The sequence below is a fragment of the Nycticebus coucang genome, chromosome 11 (genome assembly GCF_027406575.1).
Source record: "Nycticebus coucang isolate mNycCou1 chromosome 11, mNycCou1.pri, whole genome shotgun sequence".
NCBI lineage: Eukaryota > Metazoa > Chordata > Mammalia > Primates > Lorisidae > Nycticebus > Nycticebus coucang.
In genome coordinates, this window is record NC_069790.1 from 88,874,142 (window position 1) to 88,896,810 (window position 22,669).

General features: G+C 39.7%; 1 protein-coding gene across 7 annotated transcripts in view; it reads left to right on the forward strand.

Moving 5' to 3' along the window:
- The window catches only part of ST7 (suppression of tumorigenicity 7), a 313,492-nt gene that overhangs the window by 208,026 nt on the left and 82,797 nt on the right, over window positions 1-22,669 (forward strand). For all 7 annotated transcript variants that reach the window (XM_053608647.1, XM_053608652.1, XM_053608648.1 and 4 more), the window contains 2 exons: window positions 1,676-1,830; window positions 4,358-4,455. In XM_053608647.1, coding sequence (XP_053464622.1) covers window positions 1,676-1,830; window positions 4,358-4,455 — 253 coding nt within the window. The remainder of the gene's footprint in view (window positions 1-1,675; window positions 1,831-4,357; window positions 4,456-22,669) is intronic.

Genomic DNA, 22,669 nt, shown 5'->3' on the forward strand with positions numbered 1-22,669 from the left:
TCACTCACAAGCTCTTAGCATGTTTCTCCCCAAACTCATGAGTTTCCACATAGATGTATGTTTCCTGGCCAGGAGTGCTACTCTGCCTCTCCTCCTAAGAATACTATTGAATTACAAATAAGCGAAGCAAGCAAGCTGGCCCCAGCTACTCTTAAGCTCCCAGCCCACCAAATATAATCTTGTAGCTAATTCCTCTGATACTGTATCTACCATTCAGTATTAAAATCTCCATTTCCCCTTCATTACCCTTAACGCACATGTATATGTTGGCATCTGAAACCTTAAGTATTTCTTCTGGTGCCTATCCCAGTTTTCTCCAGTGAATCACTTGCACAGTTTCACCATTAGTATTGTTCTTTCCAAGTCGTGTATGCTGCCCTCCATAGTAATTGGTTCTACAGCTTTTTTTCCTGGACATTTTTCTCCCTCCCCACAACATTGAGTTTAAAGCCCCATGGATAGTTCCTGCCTGAAATTAGAGGGAATCGGCTAAAGAGCTTACAAGACCTTCCTCAAAGCTAAGATTGACTAGTAAGCCCCAAACCTCACTATAGCTGTGAAGTTCAGCTTCCTTTCTGTAGCTGGCTGTTGCAGTTTATGAACAGTAAAAGTACATTCGGTTTTCCTTTCTGTTTATTTTCTCTCTTGTGGTCTGATGGAGATAAGTAGGGAAATGGCCACAAGAAAGGCAGTGGAGAAGGAAGCGAGGGGATGGGTGCAGGCCCTGCGTGGTCAGTCCTGGCCTCACCACTTCCCTTACATTTCCTTTCTTTGGCAGTGGGTTGTTCCGCACATGATCTGAGGTTGATATTTCCAACAACTCCCCTTATTCCCTAGTCAACTGCTTATCCTTTCTGGCTTCCCATCTTAGAAGGTTGTTGAAAGGATTATCTGAGATGATACATGTTCAGTGCTTGGTACTGTGCTTAATCCATATATACTGAGAAAACTATGGCTGTTGTTAAAGGCATGAAATTTAACTCTTCTTAGCTCCTGTGGCAGAGTCAGATTTTGAGCTTTTCAGAAGTAACGTTACCTACAGGTTCTCCTAGTGTGCTCTGAAGCAAAACGTCAGTGCTAACTGGAATGAGATGTGGAAGCAATTTTTTTTTCAATGAGTAATTTGATTTAATGAATTTCTTACTCTAAAGAAATCCTTAGATTGAAGAGAATCTGTACTTAGCAAGCAAAGTAAACTTATATACAGTACCTCTCCCTTTGAGTGTGGGAAGGAGATAATGTAATAACGGCTCTTATCACCGTGATTACCTGACATTTTTTGAGCACTTAACCACCTGCTGGCTGCTGTACCGAGCACTTTGCATACATCACCTCACTTAACCTTCGCAACGACACTGTGAACAAATAGATCTCATGTTGTTCTCCATCAGGGAGGCAGAGTAATAACTTGCCCAAAATCGACACACTCATAAAGGGGCAGAGTCCACGTGTGAGCCTCATGCTCCTAACACTACCCATCCTACCTCTCAAGCTAAAATACAGATGTTCCTTTTGTACCATTATTTTGTGTCGGCAACTACAAACAGGGGTGCATGAACCAGTTGGCCACTGTGCATGTTTTGGTGTAACTCCTTGCCCTTCTGCATGAACTCCTACAGATGGTTACCATGTCCCTGGATTTGTAATTGATGGTGGCTATTATCTGAATGGACAGGTGTGCAACTGCTTATATTCTCTTGGCTGAAGAGGAAGCAACAACCATTGCTGAAGCAGAAAAACTATTTAAGCAGGCCCTGAAGGCTGGAGATGGCTGTTACCGGCGTTCTCAGCAGCTACAGCACCACGGATCCCAGTATGAAGCCCAACATAGTAAGGTTTCCTCCAGCTCAATGCACTGGGGGATCAGAATTACACAGTGATTAATTGGAGCAGATTTTCAGCCCAGTTCAAAAAAATGACTTTCCTGGATGAGAACAAATATTGGACTCTGCTATTTTTGTTTTTTATTAATTTTTTTCTTCCCTGTAAGAGCAGTGAGTGACATCCGTAGCTTCCTTCCTGTGTATGTTCACCTTCTTTTCCCTGCTCATAGATTCCCAACCCCAGAAACAACTGGCAGAACCTTCATGGTTTAACCTCTTTTTCTCTCCAGAATTCTTACGTATTTCTATTTGTCAGTTGCTTTTCTGTCCCATGACTTTTAAGTACTGGGTGGGAAACAGTATTTAAATTGGTGGTGGTGCTACCGAATGTTTTAAGACTTATAGGTCTTCTACAACAGGGGTTAAAATAGGACAGTTAGGAGTATAACAGGTGTTGGTGATTATATCAGCATTTAGCTCCTACTGAAGAAACATTGGTATTGGCTTCTGGAGAGAAAGAGCTGTGAGTTTCCTAATCATTTATCTATTTGTATATTAAAAATAATGCCTTTTCTTATTTAAGCTTATTCTTTAAAATCTGAGAACTTTCACTTCAGTATACTAAGCTGAGATTCAGTGACATTTGGTGGGAACAGAGTAGAAACAAGACAACAACATTATTTCCAAAATTCCCTGAGCCCCTTGACTCATCTCTTTGTTTAAGAACAGTGGTTCTCGGATGGGCGGAGGGAGGGTGATAGGTGGGATTACACCTGCTGTGCATCTTACAAGAGTATATGTGAAACTTAGTAAATGTAGACTATAACTGTCTTAATACAATAACTAAGAAAATGCCAGGAAGACTATATTAATCCAGTGTGATGAAAATGTGTCAAACTGTTTATAAAATCAATGTATGGTGCCCCATGATCGCATTAATGTACACAGCTATGATTTAAAATTAATAAAAAAAGAAAAGAAAAAAAAGGACAGTGGTTCTCAACCTTCCTAATGCCGTGGCCCTTTAATACAGTTTCTGTGGGTCGTGACCCACGGGTTGAGAACCGCTTAGCAGTCCTTGTGGGAGGAGACCATATTCATTATCCAACAACAATTTGGGTTATTTTCTTAAAGAGGAATTTCTCTCAACTTGTTCTCTCTCTTGTAACTTGGAGAGTAAAAATCTCACATTTGAGATTGTAAAATTAAACTTTAATGCTAAACTTGAATTTGGTGTAGAACCTGACTGCATTAGTCCCCATGACTAAGGTGTCAACAAGATCTTTGCATTATAGCCTAGATATACATGGGTATGTCCAACAATCCCTCAATACACAGATTTTTATTCTGCTGTGAGTATAATATGTTAATAAAGTTTCTAATCATCATATGTATCTCGATTTTTATTTAAAAATAGCACAACGCATTTTGAAAACATGTAGTAAATGTCTCTGTTAACTAAATGGACATGAATACATAAAATTACTTAACCCATAATACAACTTAAGAAATTCTTTCTTTTCTTTTCTAAATTAAATCCTGTCAACCTGTTGCCTAAATGTATCCAAAAAATATAATCACATCTTTAAAATAATTTGTAGGCACTTGGCAAATTTTCAGCACACATCTTGTTCTCATTGTTTAAAACTTGAAATGTTAGGACTTTGGTCTTAACATCTTTTAATAGCTGCATATTATACGTGTGCTTAATCTATAACAGGTGTGTCATATTTTTCTCAAACATAGTAATTTTATTGAGGATTAAGCACATGCATATTTTCACTGGTCTGGAAACATATCCAAAAAGACACACAATTAAATAGAAGATTAAGATAAGAAGTTGTTAATGTACTTTTTAAGAGCCATTTTAGTGACTGTTGTTACAACTATTTAGCTTGTCAGTGCTTTCTCTAACACCAGGGTAGTTTTTCATTTTGTTGCATACTCTATTGTCATATCTGGAATGTGTTATATTGCCATCTAAAATCAACTGCTTTGGGGACCTGGAGATGATTATGATGTCACTAGTGTTGGGGAAAGAATAATATAAAGCAGAAGTTCAAGATGAGGCTTCTCCAGATTTAATGTCGAGAATGAAAAAAAATAGTTCATCAGGATGCAACCTGAGATTCACCTCTTTGCATCTTCACCAAAACCATGCACACTGGAAGAATGTGGAATTCTTGCTTGTAAACTGAGTGCGATGTGGGTATGGTCACTTTCTGAGCAGTTTGTAGTAGATGATTTTATTTTTTATCAAATATCCCACATCCTAACTCAAAAGCGTGGATTAAATGATTCGCCATGTGATTCGACCTTTGGAAGTCTAAGTACTTTTGCTTTACTCTGTATTCGTGCTTCTATGAACAAAGTTGTCAGTACTCCTGGCAATAAGGAAATGCCGAAGGAACTGCCTGTGAGGTTTCCATTCAGACAGAGGCAAATGGGCCTCTTTGTTTTTTCTTGCTACTCAACTGATAGCTGTTATTATTTATTTATTTTTTAATTTTGGTGTTTTATGTCTCCCTTTTCAGGACGAGACACCAATGTTTTGGTCTACATCAAAAGAAGGCTAGCAATGTGTGCCAGAAGACTTGGAAGGACCAGGGAAGCAGTGAAAATGATGAGAGATGTGAGTTTGAACTTGTATCGGAATCGGTTCCAGTGCACCTGGCTTAGAGATGTAGGAGCCTGCTGAATAGTACCAGTGATGATGTAGTGGTCCCAGGGACTCTGGAGCCAGACCATCTGGGTTCGGCTGTAACTCTCAAGTTACTAGATGAATGATCTTGGGCAAGTTGCTTTCCTCATCTCTAAAATAGGGATAACAATAACAGTCCTCACAATTACATAGGGTTATTGTGTCTATTAAATGAGATGATACAGGCAAAGCTTTTAATAAAGTGACTGACATATTTTAAAAAATCAGTAGATGTCCTTATTGTTAAACCTTCGGATTGTAGCTAGACGCCAATAATGAGATCAGGCATTTTAACTGACTTTTTCTGTGTTTGTTAGGAAGATTCGAATAAATTATGGGTCAAATTGCTGCCCTCAAATTTAGTAATATCAGTTAATCCTATTGTAGTCATTTCATACATTTTCCTAGATTCTTAAACCAGGATACTTTATTAGTACTAGTCAAGATAAGAACTAAGAAGAGAAGAAATAGGTGAGTGTTTTAGAACAAAAGAGAACCAAGGGAGGTTATTTTATATAACTTTAAAACAAAACCAGTTGGGGAACTTTTACTTTCATGTTTTATAGGTAAGAAATATTTTTTAGTATTTTAATTGTTAGTACGAAATACTTTTCATGAACTGACAGCAGTGTGAATTGTATTTATAAGCTATTTTCTTTTTACAAACAATCTCAGAAAGTCTTTGTCAATATTTTGTTTGTCTCCTTGGTTCCTGCATTAGGAGACACAGATAACTGCTGACTATAAAAATGAAAGAACCGAAAGGCAAAATCAAAGTGGCATCCACTTTGTCCACTTCTCAGCACGTGGATTTCAGCACAAGATTATGCAAACTTAGTGAGCCTTTTCCCAGTTTGTTTCTGGAAGATAGTTATTCATGCGAATTTCCAGTTACTCTTTGAAGGAGGGACCCTGCTCTCAAGGGTAGGGTTATTGCGTTATTTCTGCAAATTCCAGCCAATGTGAGAAAGCCCAAATAAGACCCATGCTTGGGCTCTGACTGCTCCATTAAACAGACAGATAGCTCCCAAATCTGAGAAGAACAAGAGGGGATCATGATAAAATAACTCCATTTGACTGAAGATAATAGATGCCTTTTAGGCAAAGCCACTGCAAAGGGTATCTTCCAGGATTAAAATCTTTTGGTTGAAGGAAGAATTTAAAGAGTGATTGTTATATAGCATAAGTGCTGATTTTTTTTTTGTTTGTTTGTTTTTGGCCGGGGCTAGGTTTGAACCCACCACCTCTGGCTTATGGGACCAGCGCCCTACTCCTTGAGCCACAGGCACCACCCAAGTGCTGATTTTAAAAAAGGAGATTTCTGCAGAGGCATAAACTCACTCTCAAACTTTTTGACCTGCAGAAATTCCATCCCTCTATCTAGCAGAGAAACTCTGCCAGTCACTTCGGCTCTGAAGGAGCTGGGAATTTCAGGAAGGGTAGGGTATTTCTTTTTCTTAACCTAGCTAAGCCTCATTCAATCCTTAACAAGTTGTTTTATATTTATTGCCTCTCTTAACTTTAATTATCCTGGAACTGGCATGCATGTAGGAGCAGATTTTGGTGATTTTCCTTACTATATATCTAAGCAACTGAACAGGAAGTACAAATTCTGATGATGTTATTTCATTTTTCCTGTCACTGTTTATCTTTTTCAGCAATACATATAAAATTTCACATGTTTAAAATCAATACTTCCATATTGATTTGCTTTTTGTTTAACATTATTTTATATTTACTATTCTATTTACTGACCTCGTCCAAATACAGGGAGAGAGTGTGGGATGAAGTGGAAGAAACTGGACGGGGAGTCAGAAACCCTGGGTGGGAGCGTCAGCTTTGCTGTTCCCTAGGTTTGTGACTCAGGCCACTTACCTCTTAGTCTTCTGTAAAATGGGGGAAATGATTTTTATCTAAGAGTAGGCATTTAGTAGGCATGCTGATAATTATTTCCCAGTATTATTTCCCTAATGGCCAAATTGACTTGACCATTCTCCTGATGGACATTTGGGAATGTTTTTACTTTCTGTTTTTTAAATGAATCGATCACTCAGTTAAGGACTCTCTTTCTCTCTCTCTCTCTCTCTCTCTCTCTCTCTCTCTATATATATATATATATACACACATATATATACATATTTATGCATGTTTGTATCTGTATATATACGTGTGTGTGTGTTTATGTTACAGTTCTTCAAAATCTGTCACATTCTTAGGATAATAACACATGTCACCTTTTCTCCGGGTTTATGGATCATCCGGGGGACATGGGCACTATTCTTTTAACAGTCCTGCAAGGAGCTCTATCAGATGTGGAGATGTGGTAGAGACATGTTTTGGAGAGAAATATTTACTTTACCTTCAAGTACGCCTTTTATCAACTCTTGCACCACAAACAGGAGGAGAGGTTGAAGACCCTTCTCTCTGTTAAAGCTGCAGCTGGTCTGAGCCTTGCAGGAGACAGTGGTTGGTCAACCTAACTTTTTGACTCCTCTCAGGTCATGGGTCATGAATAAGCAGAGACTTCAATGAGGAGGGGTCAACTCCTTTAACAATGTGCACTTAAGCCCCTCTTGCTTGAAGACTTCCTCTGATAAAGCAGCTCAGTGGATTCCGGAGAGCCTGCTGATAAAGCACTCAGGCAGGAGGAGCTAATTTCTCATTAAGACACCCTCATCCTCTCTCCATACGCATGGGTTCAAATTTCCTAGAGCAGATGCCAATATATTAGAATGCCTTCCATGTCATTTGTAAAAAGGTAGAGTCATTTGTGAAAATTTCTCTGGAAATGCCTTAATGAAGGGGAAAGTATTAATGATGAGATATCCTGAAAGAGAAAGAAAGGGAATTCTGGGAAGGCCAGTAGCCAATAATCTCTTATATTTCCATGGCTATACTATTGATGAAATATTGATAAGGTAGACACACATCAACTCCTTAATGTCATGATTCATGACTTCTCATTTTTTTTTACAGCAAAATATTGATTGTTTCGAATTCCCAGGATATTTTTTCTTAAACCTCACTTTAATTAGCTTTCTTTTGCAATTAAGAGTAAGGAAACAGCACCTTACTGCTGAAGGAGTATTTTGGCAATGGGCAGAGCTAAGATAGCATGCTGGCTTCTGAACTTCCCTATAAGGTGTTATTATTAAAAATTGAAAGGGTTACATTTTTTGCTTTATTAAATATAAGGAAAAGTCTTCGTGCTTGTTCTCATTTTTGGTGATTTTGCCTCTTTAACCCCTAACATACAACGTAATTTCCTTTTCCCCTTTAACAGCTACCATTTAGCTAGCCTCATGGTGTTAGTCTGTTTTTTCCTGGGCCTGTTTGAGTAGATTTGGAATGGAATACACAATGCTGATGACTTAGCATACCCTTCCAGAGTGAGATAGATGAAGTGGTATGGACGGGAGAGTCTACCTGTATGGAAGAACCCAAAAGCTCCTTTGCCCAGGTCACTTGGTCTAGAGTAGGGTTTCTCACCGTCAGCACCACTGACATTTTGGACAGATAACTCTTTGCAATAGGGAGCTGTCCTGTACATGATGCCAATTGCAACCCACAACCCTATCACTCACCAGTTGTGACCAAAAAAATGTTTCCAGACATGCTAAATGTCCCCTGGGGGAACAAAATCACTCCCCATTAGGAATCTCTGGTCTAGAGAATCCTGAGGGGAGTGGATCTATTTCAGAGCAGACATCTGGTTTTTCACCCACTCTGCTTGTTGGTATTCTGGGCTTCCCTCAGTGTGCATGCATACCAACCTCTAAAGCACCCCTAGACTTGGCTAGCCCAGTTTAGAAGGCTGTTTTACCAGATGAGAGTCTCTGAAGAGACATCCCTGGGCAGAAAGTGCAAATGAACTTGGAGTTTTTGCTGGGGTCCTGGTGGGGTAATGGTCTCCCTTGCCCCTCTTGCGTACTTCCAAATCATAGTTTGCCTTGTTTCCTTAGAATATACAGCTCCTTAGAAAGTTGCCTGTGGACTCTGACTTTATCATCCATTTCCTTTCCTTTTTTGTTGTTTCCTACAATCTCTAAGCCATTCTTCCTCATTCTTGGTTCAGTTTCTCCCTGCAACACTACTTCTTTCCATATCCTGACCTCTCATTTGACTCAGATTGCCATTGCCATTCTTGAAACATTTTATTTACTTGATTTTAGGAAACTATGCTCTCTTCTCATAAAATCTTATAGCCTCCTTTCTGGATTCTCCTCATCTTCCTAACTTACAAAACGTGTGGGATTCCTAGGCCAGTTCTTGGTGACTACATTCAATCTCAGAGCATTAAATATCTCAATGGCAAACATTTCTATACTGTTTACTGTGTTCTAGAGATTGTTCTAAATGCCTACAAACATAAACTCATTTAATTTTCCTAACAACCCTTGACATCATTGGTTACTCAAAGTGACATTGATAGTGAGTATTTATGGTAGTGTCATCTAACAACCACCTGCAACAGAAGTGCCCAGGGTTCTGGTTTAGCACCCACTTCATAGAATAGGTGCAAGGATTAAAGGGAATAATTCAAGCAAAACCCCTGGCTCAGAACTTCATGAGTAGTAAATACTAAGTGTAGCTGTTCTCACTATTATTGTCCGAGATATAATTCTTAATTTAAAAGGAAAGGTAAACAGTAGGTAGACTTTGATCCATTTTTTCCAATGAAAAATAGTTGCTAGTACATATTGGTGGTTCTCAAACTTTTTGATCTCAGAGCCCGTTTAAAATTATTTAGGACCCTTAAAGTTTTGTTTGTGGGGGTTTATCCATTGATACCATTTCAGAAAATTAAAAATGAGAAAATGTTTATTCATTTAAAAATAATTGTTACAAATACATTGCATGTTAACACATGTAACATTTTTATGAAGAATACATGTATCTCATTCAAACAAAAATGAGTAAGAAGAGTGGCATTGATTTTATACTTCTGCAAATCTTTTTAGTACCCAGCTGAATAAGACACAGTTGTAGGCTCATATGTGCTTCTGCATTTAGTCTGTTGTGATATCACCCACCATGTTGTCTCCGAGAGTGCCACTGTGTAACTCATGAGACACTGAGAGTGAAAATGACCAAAGAAATTATTATGAAAATAGATTTTACCTGAGAACCCCCTGAAAGATGTCAGGAATCTCCCAGGGCTCCCCAGCTATATATACCTTGAGAGCCACTTGTATATGGAAAAAAATTTGAAATACAGAGAAAGATAGATGATAGCTATCTTCCATTTTTTTGTATTTATGTAGTGTTGAATTATTACAGTAAGTATGTTATTCTTATTTGCAATGATAAAATACAATTTAAAAAATAAAGATTAAGACCACTTTCAAAGGGCAAAATAATGGATGCAAAAAAAAATGTAGGAAATGGGGAAGACACAGGGAGATGTAGACATGGTAAAGAAAAACTTCACCCACCTAAAATTTTAGCTTAAAATCAAACCAGCGACTTGTTTATTACCAGGCATATGCGTTTCCTGGAACTGCTATAACAAAGTACCCCCAAATAAATTTAAACAACAGAAATGTAACTTCTCACTGTTCTGGAGGCCAGAAGTCCAAGATCAAGGTGTGGTAGTGCTACCCTCCCTCTGAAGGCTCTAGGGACGAATCCTTCCCTGGCTCTTTCAGATTCTGGTGGTCGCTGGCAGTCCTGGGCATTCCTTAGATGATTCCTCCCATCTCGGCCTCTGTCCTCACCTGCCCTCTCCTGTGTATTTGTATCTCTGTTTCCAAATGTCCCTCTTCTCATAAGGATACCAGTCACATTGCATTTGTAACCTCAGCTTAACTTGATTATTTCTACAAAAACCCTATTTCTAAGCAGGTCAGTTTCACAGATCTTGAGAGTTAGAATTTTAATACAGTTGTCAGGGAGTCACAATTCATCCCACCACACTAGATCATATATAAAGGCAAAATGTAGATACTCCATGTAAACTTTCATCCTTTCTAAAACTTCACTGCTCTATTAGGCCAAAAGCATATTTCTTATGCCTTGACCATGTTAAATCCATTCTCAGCTTAAAGACTGTAACCGGTAACTCTTCCTTTGTGTGACTAGGGCTCATTATAAAAAATAATCACAGGGGCTACAGTTGCCCCCCCCTTAAGTAGCTTGTACACATATTCTTCCTGCCTTTCCATCACCTTCTCCAGGACTCCTAACTGAGAACTAGAGGGTTTTTAGTTTTTTTTTTTTTGTTTTTTTTTTCAAAGCTGGATACATTTTATTTATAAATAATATTTAGGTACATAGGTTAATACGATGTTCCAAAGAGTTCCAATTTATTAGCACAAACATACCTAGAGCAAAGACAGAGTGTTTCTATCTTTCTGCCATATGACCGCAAAAGCCAAGGCTGATTATATCCAGACTTCTTAGTAGACAGTTCCAGATCCCTTGCGGACTACAAGCATCATGTTTATTTTCTTTTTTTTTTTTTTTTTTTTATTGTTGGGGATTCATTGAGGGTACAATAAGCCAGTTACACTGATTGCAATTGTTAGGTAAAGTCCCTCTTGCAATCATGTCTTGCCCCCATAAAGTGTGACACACACTAAGGCCCCACCCCCCTCCCTCCATCCCTCTTTCTGCACCCCCCCATAACCTTCATTGTCATTAATTGTCCTCATATCAAGATTGAGTACATAGGATTCATGCTTCTCCATTCTTGTGATGCTTTACTAAGAATAATGTCTTCCACTTCCATCCAGGTTAATACGAAGGATGTAAAGTCTCCATTTTTTTTAATGGCTGAATAGTATTCCATGGTATACATATACCACAGCTTGTTAATCCATTCCTGGGTTGGTGGGCATTTAGGCTGTTTCCACATTTTGGCGATTGTAAATTGAGCTGCAATAAACAGTCTAGTACAAGTGTCCTTATGATAAAAGGATTTTTTTCCTTCTGGGTAGATGCCCAGTAATGGGATTGCAGGATCGAATGGGAGGTCTAGGTTGAGTGCTTTGAGGTTTCTCCATACTTCCTTCCAGAAAGGTTGTACTAGTTTGCAGTCCCACCAGCAGTGTAAAAGTGTTCCCTTCTCTCCACATCCACGCCAGCATCTGCAGTTTTGAGATTTTGTGATGTGGGCCATTCTCTCTGGGGTTAGATGGTATCTCAGGGATGTTTTGATTTGCATTTCTCTAATATATAGAGATGATGAACATTTTTTCATGTGTTTGTTAGCCATTCGTCTGTCGTCTTTAGAGAAAGTTCTATTCATGTCTCTTGCCCATTGATATAAGGGATTGTTGGCTTTTTTCATGTGGATTAATTTGAGTTCTCTATAGATCCTGGTTATCAAGCTTTTGTCTGATTGAAAATATGCAAATATCCTTTCCCATTGTGTGGGTTGTCTCTTTGCTTTGGTTATCGTCACCTTAGCTGTACAGAAGCTTTTCAGTTTAATGAAGTCCCATTTGTTTATTTTTGTTGTTGTTGCAATTGCCATGGCAGTCTTCTTCATGAAGTCTTCCCCCAGGCCAATATCTTCCAGTGTTTTTCCTATGCTTTCTTTGAGGATTTTTATTGTTTCGTGCCTTAAATTTAAGTCCTTTATCCATCTTGAATCAATTTTTGTGAGTGGGGAAAGGTGTGGGTCCAGTTTCAGTCTTTTACACGCAGACATCCAGTTCTCCCAACACCATTTATTGAATAGGGAGTCTTTCCCCCAAGGTAAGTTCTTGTTTGGTTTATCGAAGATTAGGTGGTTGTAAGATGTTAGTTTCATTTCTTGGTGTTCAATTCGATTCCAAGTGTCTATGTCTCTGTTTTTGTGCCAGTACCATGCTGTCTTGAGCACTATGGCTTTGTAGTACAGACTAAAATCTGGTATGCTGATGCCCCCAGCTTTATTTTTGTTACTAAGAACTGCCTTAGCTATACGGGGTTTTTTCCGGTTCCATACAAAACGCAGAATCATTTTTTCCAAATCTTGAAAGTACGATGTAGGTACTTTGATAGGAATGGCATTGAATAGGTAGATTGCTTTGGGAAGTATAGACATTTTAACAATGTTGATTCTTCCAAGCCATGAGCATGGTATGTTCTTCCATTTGTTAATATCCTCTGCTATTTCCTTTCTGAGGAGTTCATAGTTTTCTTTATAGAGGTCCTTCACCTCCTTCGTTAGGTATATTCCTAGGTATTTCATTTTCTTTGAAACTATGGTGAAGGGAGGGTTTTTAGTTTTGTTGTCAAAAATTTATACAGTGAGGGCAGCACCTGTGGCTCAAAGGAGTAGGGCGCTGGCCCCATATGCCGGAGGTGGCGGGTTCAAACCCAGCCCCATCCAAAAACTGCAAAAAAAAAAAAAAAAATTAATTTATACAGTGAATATTACTGTGTGCCATGCATTCTGCTAAGAAATTTACATATACTGTCTCACTGGGGCAGCGCCTGTGGCTCAGTGAGTAGGGCACCGGCCCCATAAGCCGAGGGTGGCGGGTTCAAACCCAGCCCCTGCCAAACTGCAACAACAACAACAAAAAAAATAGCCGGGCGTTGTGACGGGCACCCGTAGTCCCAGCTGCTCGGGAGGCTGAGACAGGAGAATCGCGTAAGCCCAAGAGTTAGAGGTTGCTCTGAGCCGTGTGATGCCACGGCACTCTACCGGGGGCGGTACAGTGAGACTCTGTCTCTACAAAAAAAAAAAAAAAAAGAAATTTACAAATACTGTCTTATTTAATTCACATATACCATGGTGTTCTATTAAATTATCATACAGAATAATTTGTGCTCATTGTGACAAGTCAAAGAATAGGAAGTTACAATATCCCTTCCGCTGTTACAGTGTCATCTCACCAAGGTACTCAGTACTCAACATTTTGGCATTTATCTTCCCACTCAGATACATACCTGATCATGTAAGGAATTTGAGCAGAGTTGGTTTGTATCTTAACCTAGGTCACGGGAGAGAAATAAGCCAGGATGGGGATGCTGAACTTGTGAGCGTCTTCTGTGAGGACTCCCTCACTTCAGAAAGTATACAGGTTTTGAGATGATGTGATGCTATGTCCCTTGACCTCTTTTCTCATTTATTTTAAACCTGTTCTCAATGTGTATCTCGAATCCCTTATTTGTGTGATCCCTTTATTAAGGTGAGATTAGGGCTGAGTGAACAAAGAGAGACAGGTTTTATGAGCCAAATTTTAAAAGCTTACAAATAGAGTAACTGAAGCTCACTAGATTTTGAGCTTCTTGAATGCTGCTATCATATTTTTCTTGTGTTTCCCTCCCAGCATACAGAACAGGATCATGTAGACAGACACAGTTCATAAAACATGTGAATTGGCAAAGCAAAGCTATGACTTACAAATTCCCAGTTAATGCTTTGCGCCTGTGACCTCTGTGGTACTGATTTAATTCTGATTTTCTGTTTTCCTTAAAAGTAGTGATATTTATTTTCACATTAATGTAAATTAAAATGAATTCTATCTAGGTAATTAATGTAGATGTTCATTATACTACTTCTCGTATGTCATTAGTGTATTTCTGGGATGTAAGTGATTGACCTTTGGGAATTATTTTGATAGTATTCAGAGTATGAGGATGCCTTTTATGATTGGTGAAGTGGGGCACTTCTCCTGAAAGCATACCATAGCAAATATACACCTCTGTGACTAATCAAAGCCTGTGGAGCATTAAGACTGATTTGCATTTTTCTCCACTTATGTTCAAGAGGAAAATCTTCATCAATGATTTGCAAAAGAGAACTACTATATCCTTCCCTAATTGTTTGTAAAATGTGTTTTAGGGAATATTTTGCAACAGGAATTCTGCTTTTACTGCAAACGTACCAAGATGTTTTTAGGAGGAAAAGTACTAAATGATTATTATGGGCACTAATTTCTATTGCTTTTTATTTCTCTTTTTCATTCTTAAAATTTCTAGTTCCTTTTCTCTGCCTTTCTGTTCCACATGTCACATTATTTCCCATGTATACAGTATTTCTTGTGAAATTTTTTTCTTAAAATTGTCATGGGTTATTATGGGTGACTTTGTTGATAAATTGATTTAGAAGTTAAGCTTGGGCCAGGCGTGGTGGCTCACACCTGTAATCCTAGCACCTCTGGGAGGCTGAGGTGGGTGGATTGCCTGAGCTCATGAGTTCAAGAGTAGCCTAAGCCAGAGCAAGACCTCGTTTCTAAAAAAAAAAAAAAGAAAGAAAGAAAAGAAAAAAATAGGCGAGTGGTTGGTGCCTGTGGTCCTAGCTATTTGGGAGGCTAAGACAAGAGGATCATTTGAGCTCTACCAGAGGCAACAAAACAAGAGTCTGTCTCACAAAAAAAGAAAGAAAAAAGTTGTCAAGCTTGGTTGTTGAATGAAGCAAAGTACCATCATGTTGGGGTGGGAGAGGAGAAGAGTACCTTTATACCCTTGTGCAATCAAGTCTCACTTGAACACAGTTTCTTTCGAAGCTTTTGAGCTACCCAGATTTCACATTGAACTAAAAACAAAATACACAGTGGAATATGTTTATGTCTTTAAGTGTTTTTGAAGTGTTTGGTGGCATGTTTTTATTTATTTTATTTTTTTTTTTTGGCCGGGGCTGGGTTTGAACCCGCCACCTCCAGCATATGGAACCTGCGCCCTACTCCTTGAGCCACAGGCGCCGCCTGGTGGCATGTTTTTAGATTCTTTTAGATTCTATCTTTGCTGTACTTACAAATAAAGAAAAAGTAAGTCTAGAAACTAAATGCTGTATATAAAAATGCACTGATCTCCAAAATTAGGCTTTATATGGACTCATGCCTTGTTTTTTTCTTTTTTTATCAAATCGTAGCTGCGTACATTAATGCAATCATGGGGCACCATGCACTGGTTTTATATACAATTTGAAATATTTTCATCAAACTGGTTAACATAGCCTTCCTGGCATTTTCATGCCTTGTTTTTGATCATGATGTGCTTTTTTGGATTTGTCTGATATTGTTGTTAATATTTGTTGATATGGTGTTACTCAGTAAAGAAGGAAGAGTGTTTACTTAATGTTTTATCAATTGTTGACTAACCTAGTGGTAATCTCATTAGTACTGAGAAAACATGGATTTATCAGCATTGTACTCTGTACTAACTATGTATAGTGAAGTTAGGTGGTAAACAATCCCTGATGTTGGTTAGAGTTTTGGTTAGACACAGTGTCATTTTATTGGCCGTTAGTTACATTGTCCTTAGTGTAACTGGTCACCTGAATTGTTACTGTCAGGATTTTTCCTATGCTGGATGCTCATTTTTTCAATGTGTTGAGTGGTAAATGCTGCTAAGTAGAGGCTTCGATTGCTGGCCTGTGATCAGTTTTAGCTGGATGCTGGCCATCTGAGGGGCTGATTTAGCTTCCCTCCTCCAAACTCCTGGCTTTGGCCTGCTTTCCCAGGTACTGCTGTTTGGCCTCTCTCTGTTTCTTGATTTTATCTACAAATTCTTCTCTTGGATTTCTGCTACTCTGTGTGCCGCCTGCCCGGGGCTCAATGCTGGGCCCGTGCAGTGGTTTTAGTCAGGCCATCTGCTTTTCTGGTTCTACATTTTCTTTCTCTTTTCTACCTTTAGTCCCCGATCTTTTAACTCACATTGACTTAAACTGTCCACCATTCATCAACTTGTTTATTCAACAAAAATGTATTGAACCTCCAATCTATGTCAGTCCCTATTCTAGGTGATTTTTGTAATCAGTGAACAAAATAAAGACCCCCTGCCCTTAACAACATTCTAGAAAGGAGGAGGGACAAACAATAATAAACATAATAATAATTTTGATAGCATATTAGAAAGTGATAAATGCTGTGGAAAAAGATAAAGTTGAGCAGGATAAAGGAGCATTAGGAATTCCAGTGAGTAGAGAATAGGGAGGCCAGGAAGTTATGGTTTTAAATCAGATGATCAGGGATGTGAGCCATGGGTGACATTTCACCTGAGACTGAAGGAGTACGGAAGGTAGTCATGTGATACATTTGTCAAGGCCTTGAGGCAGGAGTATGTCTGGAGTGTTCAAGTAACAGCAGAGGGGTCCAAGGTGGGCAGAACTGTAAGCCCAGGGCAGAGAAGGGAGGAAGCGTGGAGGTCAGTTAGGGTTTATGGAAGGCAGCAGACTTCAGCTGTTCCCTGGGTGAAAAGCGGAGCTTGCAAGGTTTCAAGCAGAAGCATGATAGAATTAGTCTTGAGTTTTTCAGGCTGCTGTTTGGCAGGGAGCAGCAGAGTCAGAAGCCTTCGGTCAGAAGGCTCTCCTATTAATCTTGGTGAGAGATAATGGTGGCTCAGGCCAGAGTGATAGCAATCACTAATCAATCAGATGTACCTTGGGAGGGGGAAAACCAAAAACAAGGCAAGGATGATTTTGCCATTACAAGGGAAGTAGTTTCTGTCAACCAAGATGTAGAAGCCTGGGTGTAAATCAGTGTTTTCAGAGATTAGGAGTTTAGTTTTGAACATGTTATATTTGAGGGAGCCCCTATTCATTTTTATCTTAAGGAATGACTTCTTCATCATTTTGTGAACAGTAACAAATTTTTGCTTTGTTATAGTGAGGAAATCATTATGTGGAAGAAAAATAATGGGGTGTCTAGATTTGATGACACTCCTCCTAAAATATAATTGGTTAGGAACTCCCATTATAGTAACACTTATTCCTGTAATGCCAAGATAAAACATAATGGATTTCAGAGAATCCAGGACTGTAACAGCCTTGCAGATTATACGTAGTATAATGTAGGGCATGTGTGTTTTTATTTATATGTCTATAGATCTTCTCTTTTCCTTAACTCCTTTACTCAACACTATTTTTAAGGTCTGTCAGTTTCTGCTCTATGTTCCTCTCATGTCTAGTTGGTAGTTTGTAACTGCAGTCCAACAGACTGGCTGATGCTTAACCTTCCCTCTAGTGAAGGACCCCAGTCTGTTTCCACCTTCCCGTTTCCCAACAGTGTTGCAGTGAGCATCCTTAGTAACCCTTTCCCCAGGGCGTGCACCCAGGAGTGGGCTTGCTGTGTGCATCCGTGATTTCAGTGTGCTCTGCCCTCTCCTCTCCAGGATGGCTCCTGTGATTGTTTAAATTCTCATGAGCAGTACACAGCTATGCCCATTTATCTCAGTACTGGGGCTCTGCTTTAAGCACTTAATATACATTTAATACACATTTTTACATATATACACACATACATGTATAGTAAATTTATTTCATACAGCCTTTCATGATGTTGATTCATAATTTAAAAATGATATACCTATAGGTTTTTTTCTTTTCATTTTATATTTTATTTGCCTTTTTAAAATTTTTCTTGATTATTTGTCTTGGCATAAGTTATCTATTTTAGTAGTCTTTTAAAAAGAATTAGGATTTGGTTTTGTTTATTTGCTCAGCTTTTCTGTTTTTACCGTATTTTTCTTTCCATATTTGTACCACTGTGTTTCTCCTCATCCTTCCCCCGTCCTCTGTGTTTGTTGCCTTCTTTACCACTTGACTTTTCACGCCATTCGATTCCAAGCATGTTTTTATTCCTTTACAATTTCATCTTATACCATACGGTACATTTTTAGCCTCTTGTCATTGATTGATAATTTCTTTTTACATTGTGCTTAGAGAATGTACATCATATAATACCGATGTGGGAAGAATTTACAGAGGCTTCTCCTGAGGCCTAGCATGTGTTCAGTTTTTATAAAGGTTATATATGTGTGAAAGTAACATAATCCCTGTGAATACAAAGGTCTGTATGTATTTAATAGTTTGAGCTTGTTAAATGTTATTCAGATCTTCTTAGTTTATTTTATCCCTTTGCTCTATGAGTTTCTAGGACAAATAGAATATTCACTTCCAACTGTTTATTAATCTGCTTTTACCAGGCTCAGTTGTTTGTTGTTTTATACATTCTAAGGTTATTTTGTTATTATAGATGCCTTTATGTTGATTATTCTGTTTTCTTGATACATTACCATTAAGTGTATTATTTCAGCTTGATGATACGTTCATAAAGAAAAGACAAAAGGAGTAAATATGTCTCTTATCATTTTCCCTTGTATTAAGATTAGTTACTTCAGTTTATTTGGATTCATATTTGCCTGGTGTTTTTTTCCCCCAAATTTTATAATCAAGCTTTTTGTAACCTTTTTTTTGAGGTAGGGTCTCACTCTGCACATAGGCTGGAGCACAGTGGTGCAGTCATAGTTCACTGTGATCTCAAATTCTAGGTTCAAGTGATCCTCCTGCCTCAGACTCCTGACTAGCTGGGACAACAGGAGTGCACCACCACACCTGGTTAATTTAATTTTATGTTTTTGTAGAGGTGCAGTCTCCCTGTGTTGCCCAGGCTGATCTTGGACTCCTGGCCTCAAGCGGTTCTCTCACTTTGGCCTCCTAGAGTGCTAGGATTACAGGTGCGAGCCACCATGACCAGCTCCGTAACTTTTTGTTAAATCATTTGAATCTGTGAAATTTTTTTGAATATTGTCTGTGTTCAAATCTGAGGGTTTTGTACTTTTGTTTGGTATGTTTATCCCATTTGTGTTCATTGTCATGATCATTATTTTGAGAGTAACAGAATAATTACTGTTTTTTGTTGTCTTTCCTGTTTTGTATATTTCATACTCTTCCTTTCCTCTCTTGCATTGAAAAGATCCTCACCAGCCCAACATTTTAAAATTGTCTTATTCTGCTGACATTCCCAGTCTACAAAGATCCATGCTTATATTTAAGTTTCTTGATCAATTATTGAGCTTATCAATATCTCTAAATTTTCCCAAATTACACCGTTAACTTAGCATATGTTGCCCTGCTCCCCCTACCTTCAATTGTGAGTGGCTTTTCCTCTTGTGAGATGACTGGGAAGCATTGATATCTGAGCCTGTGCTGGCCTGGCGGGGCTGCTTCTGTGACCAGGAGCCATTGAAGTTGCAGAACAGAGATACCATCATCGAAAACAGGCATATGGACTGACCTGGGCCAACCATGAAGGCCAATGAGGTGGGCCTCCTGGGGTTCCCTTTTTAATAATCAGTGCAAAAGTAGTGATTGTGTCTTTCTTCCGACAACCGTCTTTCATGCTTGTTAAGAGCAATGCCCTGATAGCCTTCCTCTTCTTCTTAGGTGTGGGGAAACTACCTTTGTGATTCAACAATCTTCTGGTGCACAGGCTACAGAGACCTCCCACTATGCCCATTAAATACAAGTGTACACTTTGCTAGAGCATCTTGCTGTACTCTTCCACCAGTAATATTTTTGCTGTCCGGACAGAGTCTAAATCATTATGACCCTCTTCCTATCCTCAGATACCTCTTCAAGTCAGAAGGGCTGGCCCCCCAGCTTAATGTGGTTGCTGCCCCATTTCCTCCTTGACTCCTGGCCTGTGCTGTTTCCTGGAGGGTCAGGAACAGCCTTTCTTAAGTTCTAGTTGGGGAGATACTCTCTGCCTCTGCTCTGATGGGCTTCTCTTGCATTTAGGCACAGAACCTCACACTCTAATTTTGCTGTGTGCAAAGTGTTTCATTTTATCACCTTGACTGTCCCTGCCCTCCTGCTTTCTCCTCTTCCTTCCTTCTCCTTCCTTTTTTTTGAGACAAGGTCTTGCTCTGTCCCCTGTACTGGAGTACAGTGGCACCGTGATCCTCCTGGGCATAAGTGATCCTCCTTCCTCAGCTCTGACGTAGCTGGGCCCGCAGGTGCGCACCACACCTGGCTAATTTTTCTTTCTTTCTTTTTTTTTTTTGTTTTTTGTAGATTATGGGTTTCACTCTTGCCCAAGCTGGTGCCAAACTCCTGGCCTCAAGCTATCCTCCTGCCTTGGCCTCCCAAGTGCCAGAATTATAGGCAGGAACCATCATGCCCAACTGTTTTCTTCTTGAAGGCATTGTTTTTATTAAGCCTGCTGACATTTTATTCTAATTTAAATGTTCAATGGATGGGGGAAGGTTTTGTTGGTTTCTCTTAAAGCTTGGTTCTGCTTCTTTATTGTGACTGTTTTCTTTTCTTTTCTTTTTTTTTATTAGGAAAATTTACCTTGGGTGTCTGGTGATCCTTGGCTAAATGTTAACATTTAAAACCAAGGTATCAAAAAGCTTTTGGAAACTCTTTATATATCTATGGCTGATTGCCTAGTGGGCTTCACTTTTGGGTGCCCAGGCAACCAGCTTATCTTTTAATCACGCCCCTCCTCCCCCACACCCAATGTTAGTATCTGGGTCATTTTTCTGTAGTGGTCCAATTTCTCAAGGGGAGGATTGTCAGGTCTTCCCTTTGGAGAGTATACACGTGACTGCCAGTGTTTCTGGGAGCAGGTTGGGAGAAAAGAGCTCCGTATCTAGACTGACACCTTAACTATTTCGTTTTTGACACCAGGCTTCATTTAGTCCCTCACTATGCCTGATGTTCCAGAATCTGCAGTCTATACCCTGCTGTTTCTATGGGGAATAACCTGCTGATTTCCTGGTTGTCCGAGGCAGTAAAGAGTCACAGTGGATCCAGACCTAAGTTGAAGCCTGTGCTCTGGTTTCATTTGTGCATCCAGTGCTGAGATCCTCAGGGATCGTGTCCCTCCCTGAGGATTGGTATCGCCCCCTGAGAGCATCGTAGGAGATAGTGTGGCCTGCTCTGCTCACACAGTGACCCACATTGCATATACTCCCTATCTCCTAAAAATTCTTTATATGCTTTCATCTTTTCTTGACTCTTCTGTTTGGGAGTTAATGCGTTTAAATTTTTTTCTGCTTTCTGGAAGAGGAGTTATACACAAGTATGGCATTTTCAGCTGTGAACTCTTTTCAGTTGCCTCCCTGCTGGAACATTGGCTTTTCTGATCTCTGTGGTCCCTCACTTGTGTGACTTTTCTCCTACCTGCGTAGCTCTACCTGTCTTTTCCCAGCTCCTCCTGGCTGCAGCCCCTCTGTGCTGGGGTCCTGCAGCCTCCGCCTGGGCCTCTATTCTTCCTTCTGGCACTCCCTCGCCTGCCTGACTCCCAGTCCAGGATGTAAGGCAACGACTCCCACATTTGCGCCTTCCCCTTAGCTTCTCCACGGAACTCCATATTTATGCTCATTTGCCTGCCTAATATCACTGCTGTGATACCGGAATTTTGTCTTCAGTAGGTCCTTGGTCTCAATGATTCGAAGAATGAATCCATGGACCACAGATCAGTGGTAAGACAGGATTTATTTACAGAAAATAAAAGAGTACAAAAACACCAAAGCTTTTGGCAGAGAGAAACAAACCAAATTGGGAAAAAAGCTCTCTCTCTCTCTCTGTCTGTCTCCAGGCTCTTTGTCCAGGGGTATGTATATATATGTTGCATGAGTATTCGGTTGTTACATTTAGCAGGACTCGTTAGTTACATTTAGCCAGTATGGGTCCTCTGTAGTTACATTTAGCAGGGATGTGGTAGCAAATAAATGGCTACAATCCCTTTCATTCCCAGGCCTAGGAAACTTACGTGAAATTGACCAGGCCTGGGAAATGGGGGTTTCCTGTTTAGCCATAAGTGCAAGGGGAAGGAGACCTAAGGTGCTGGTGTCTCCCCAACAGTTGTCTGGCCCTTCTGGCTACTGGGGCCTTTTGCTGCCCCCACCCCCACCTACCCTCCAGCCCATTGGTTCCTCTGCTGGCTGCCACAGCACCAACACCACCAGGGCAGAGGCAGCAGGTCCTCTCCTCCACCAGGCTAAGCTGGCTAGGGCACCACTGTCCTGTGTCAATTCTCCCTCTCTGAGTAACACTGTCCTGTATCAATTCTCCCTCTCTGAGTAGAAACTGTTAACTGCTATTAGGGGAAAAGGATGAAGACTCAATCTAACTGCTTCCTGCTGAATTGGGGGATGATAGGAGGGGGCAGTTAGGGTTTCTCTGGAGGGAGAGTGATCCAGGGGTCCGTGATAGAATCAGGTCTTGGACAGGAACCATCTTTACTGTGTGTGGCTTGATGACATTTCTGGAAGACACAAATCTGATTAGCACATTAAAAGGCAAGGGTAAAACAGTGAGAGAAGGGGTTAATTACAGTGCCAGTGATGTAAAAGAAAACTATACTAACACTTTCCTTGCTATCTTCTAAACAATAACTTTAAATGTTCTTTAGGCTCATAAGTGTAGGTGGACTGTGGTTGATTCTCTTCATGGTCTGCTTCTGTAGGAGGTGGTGGG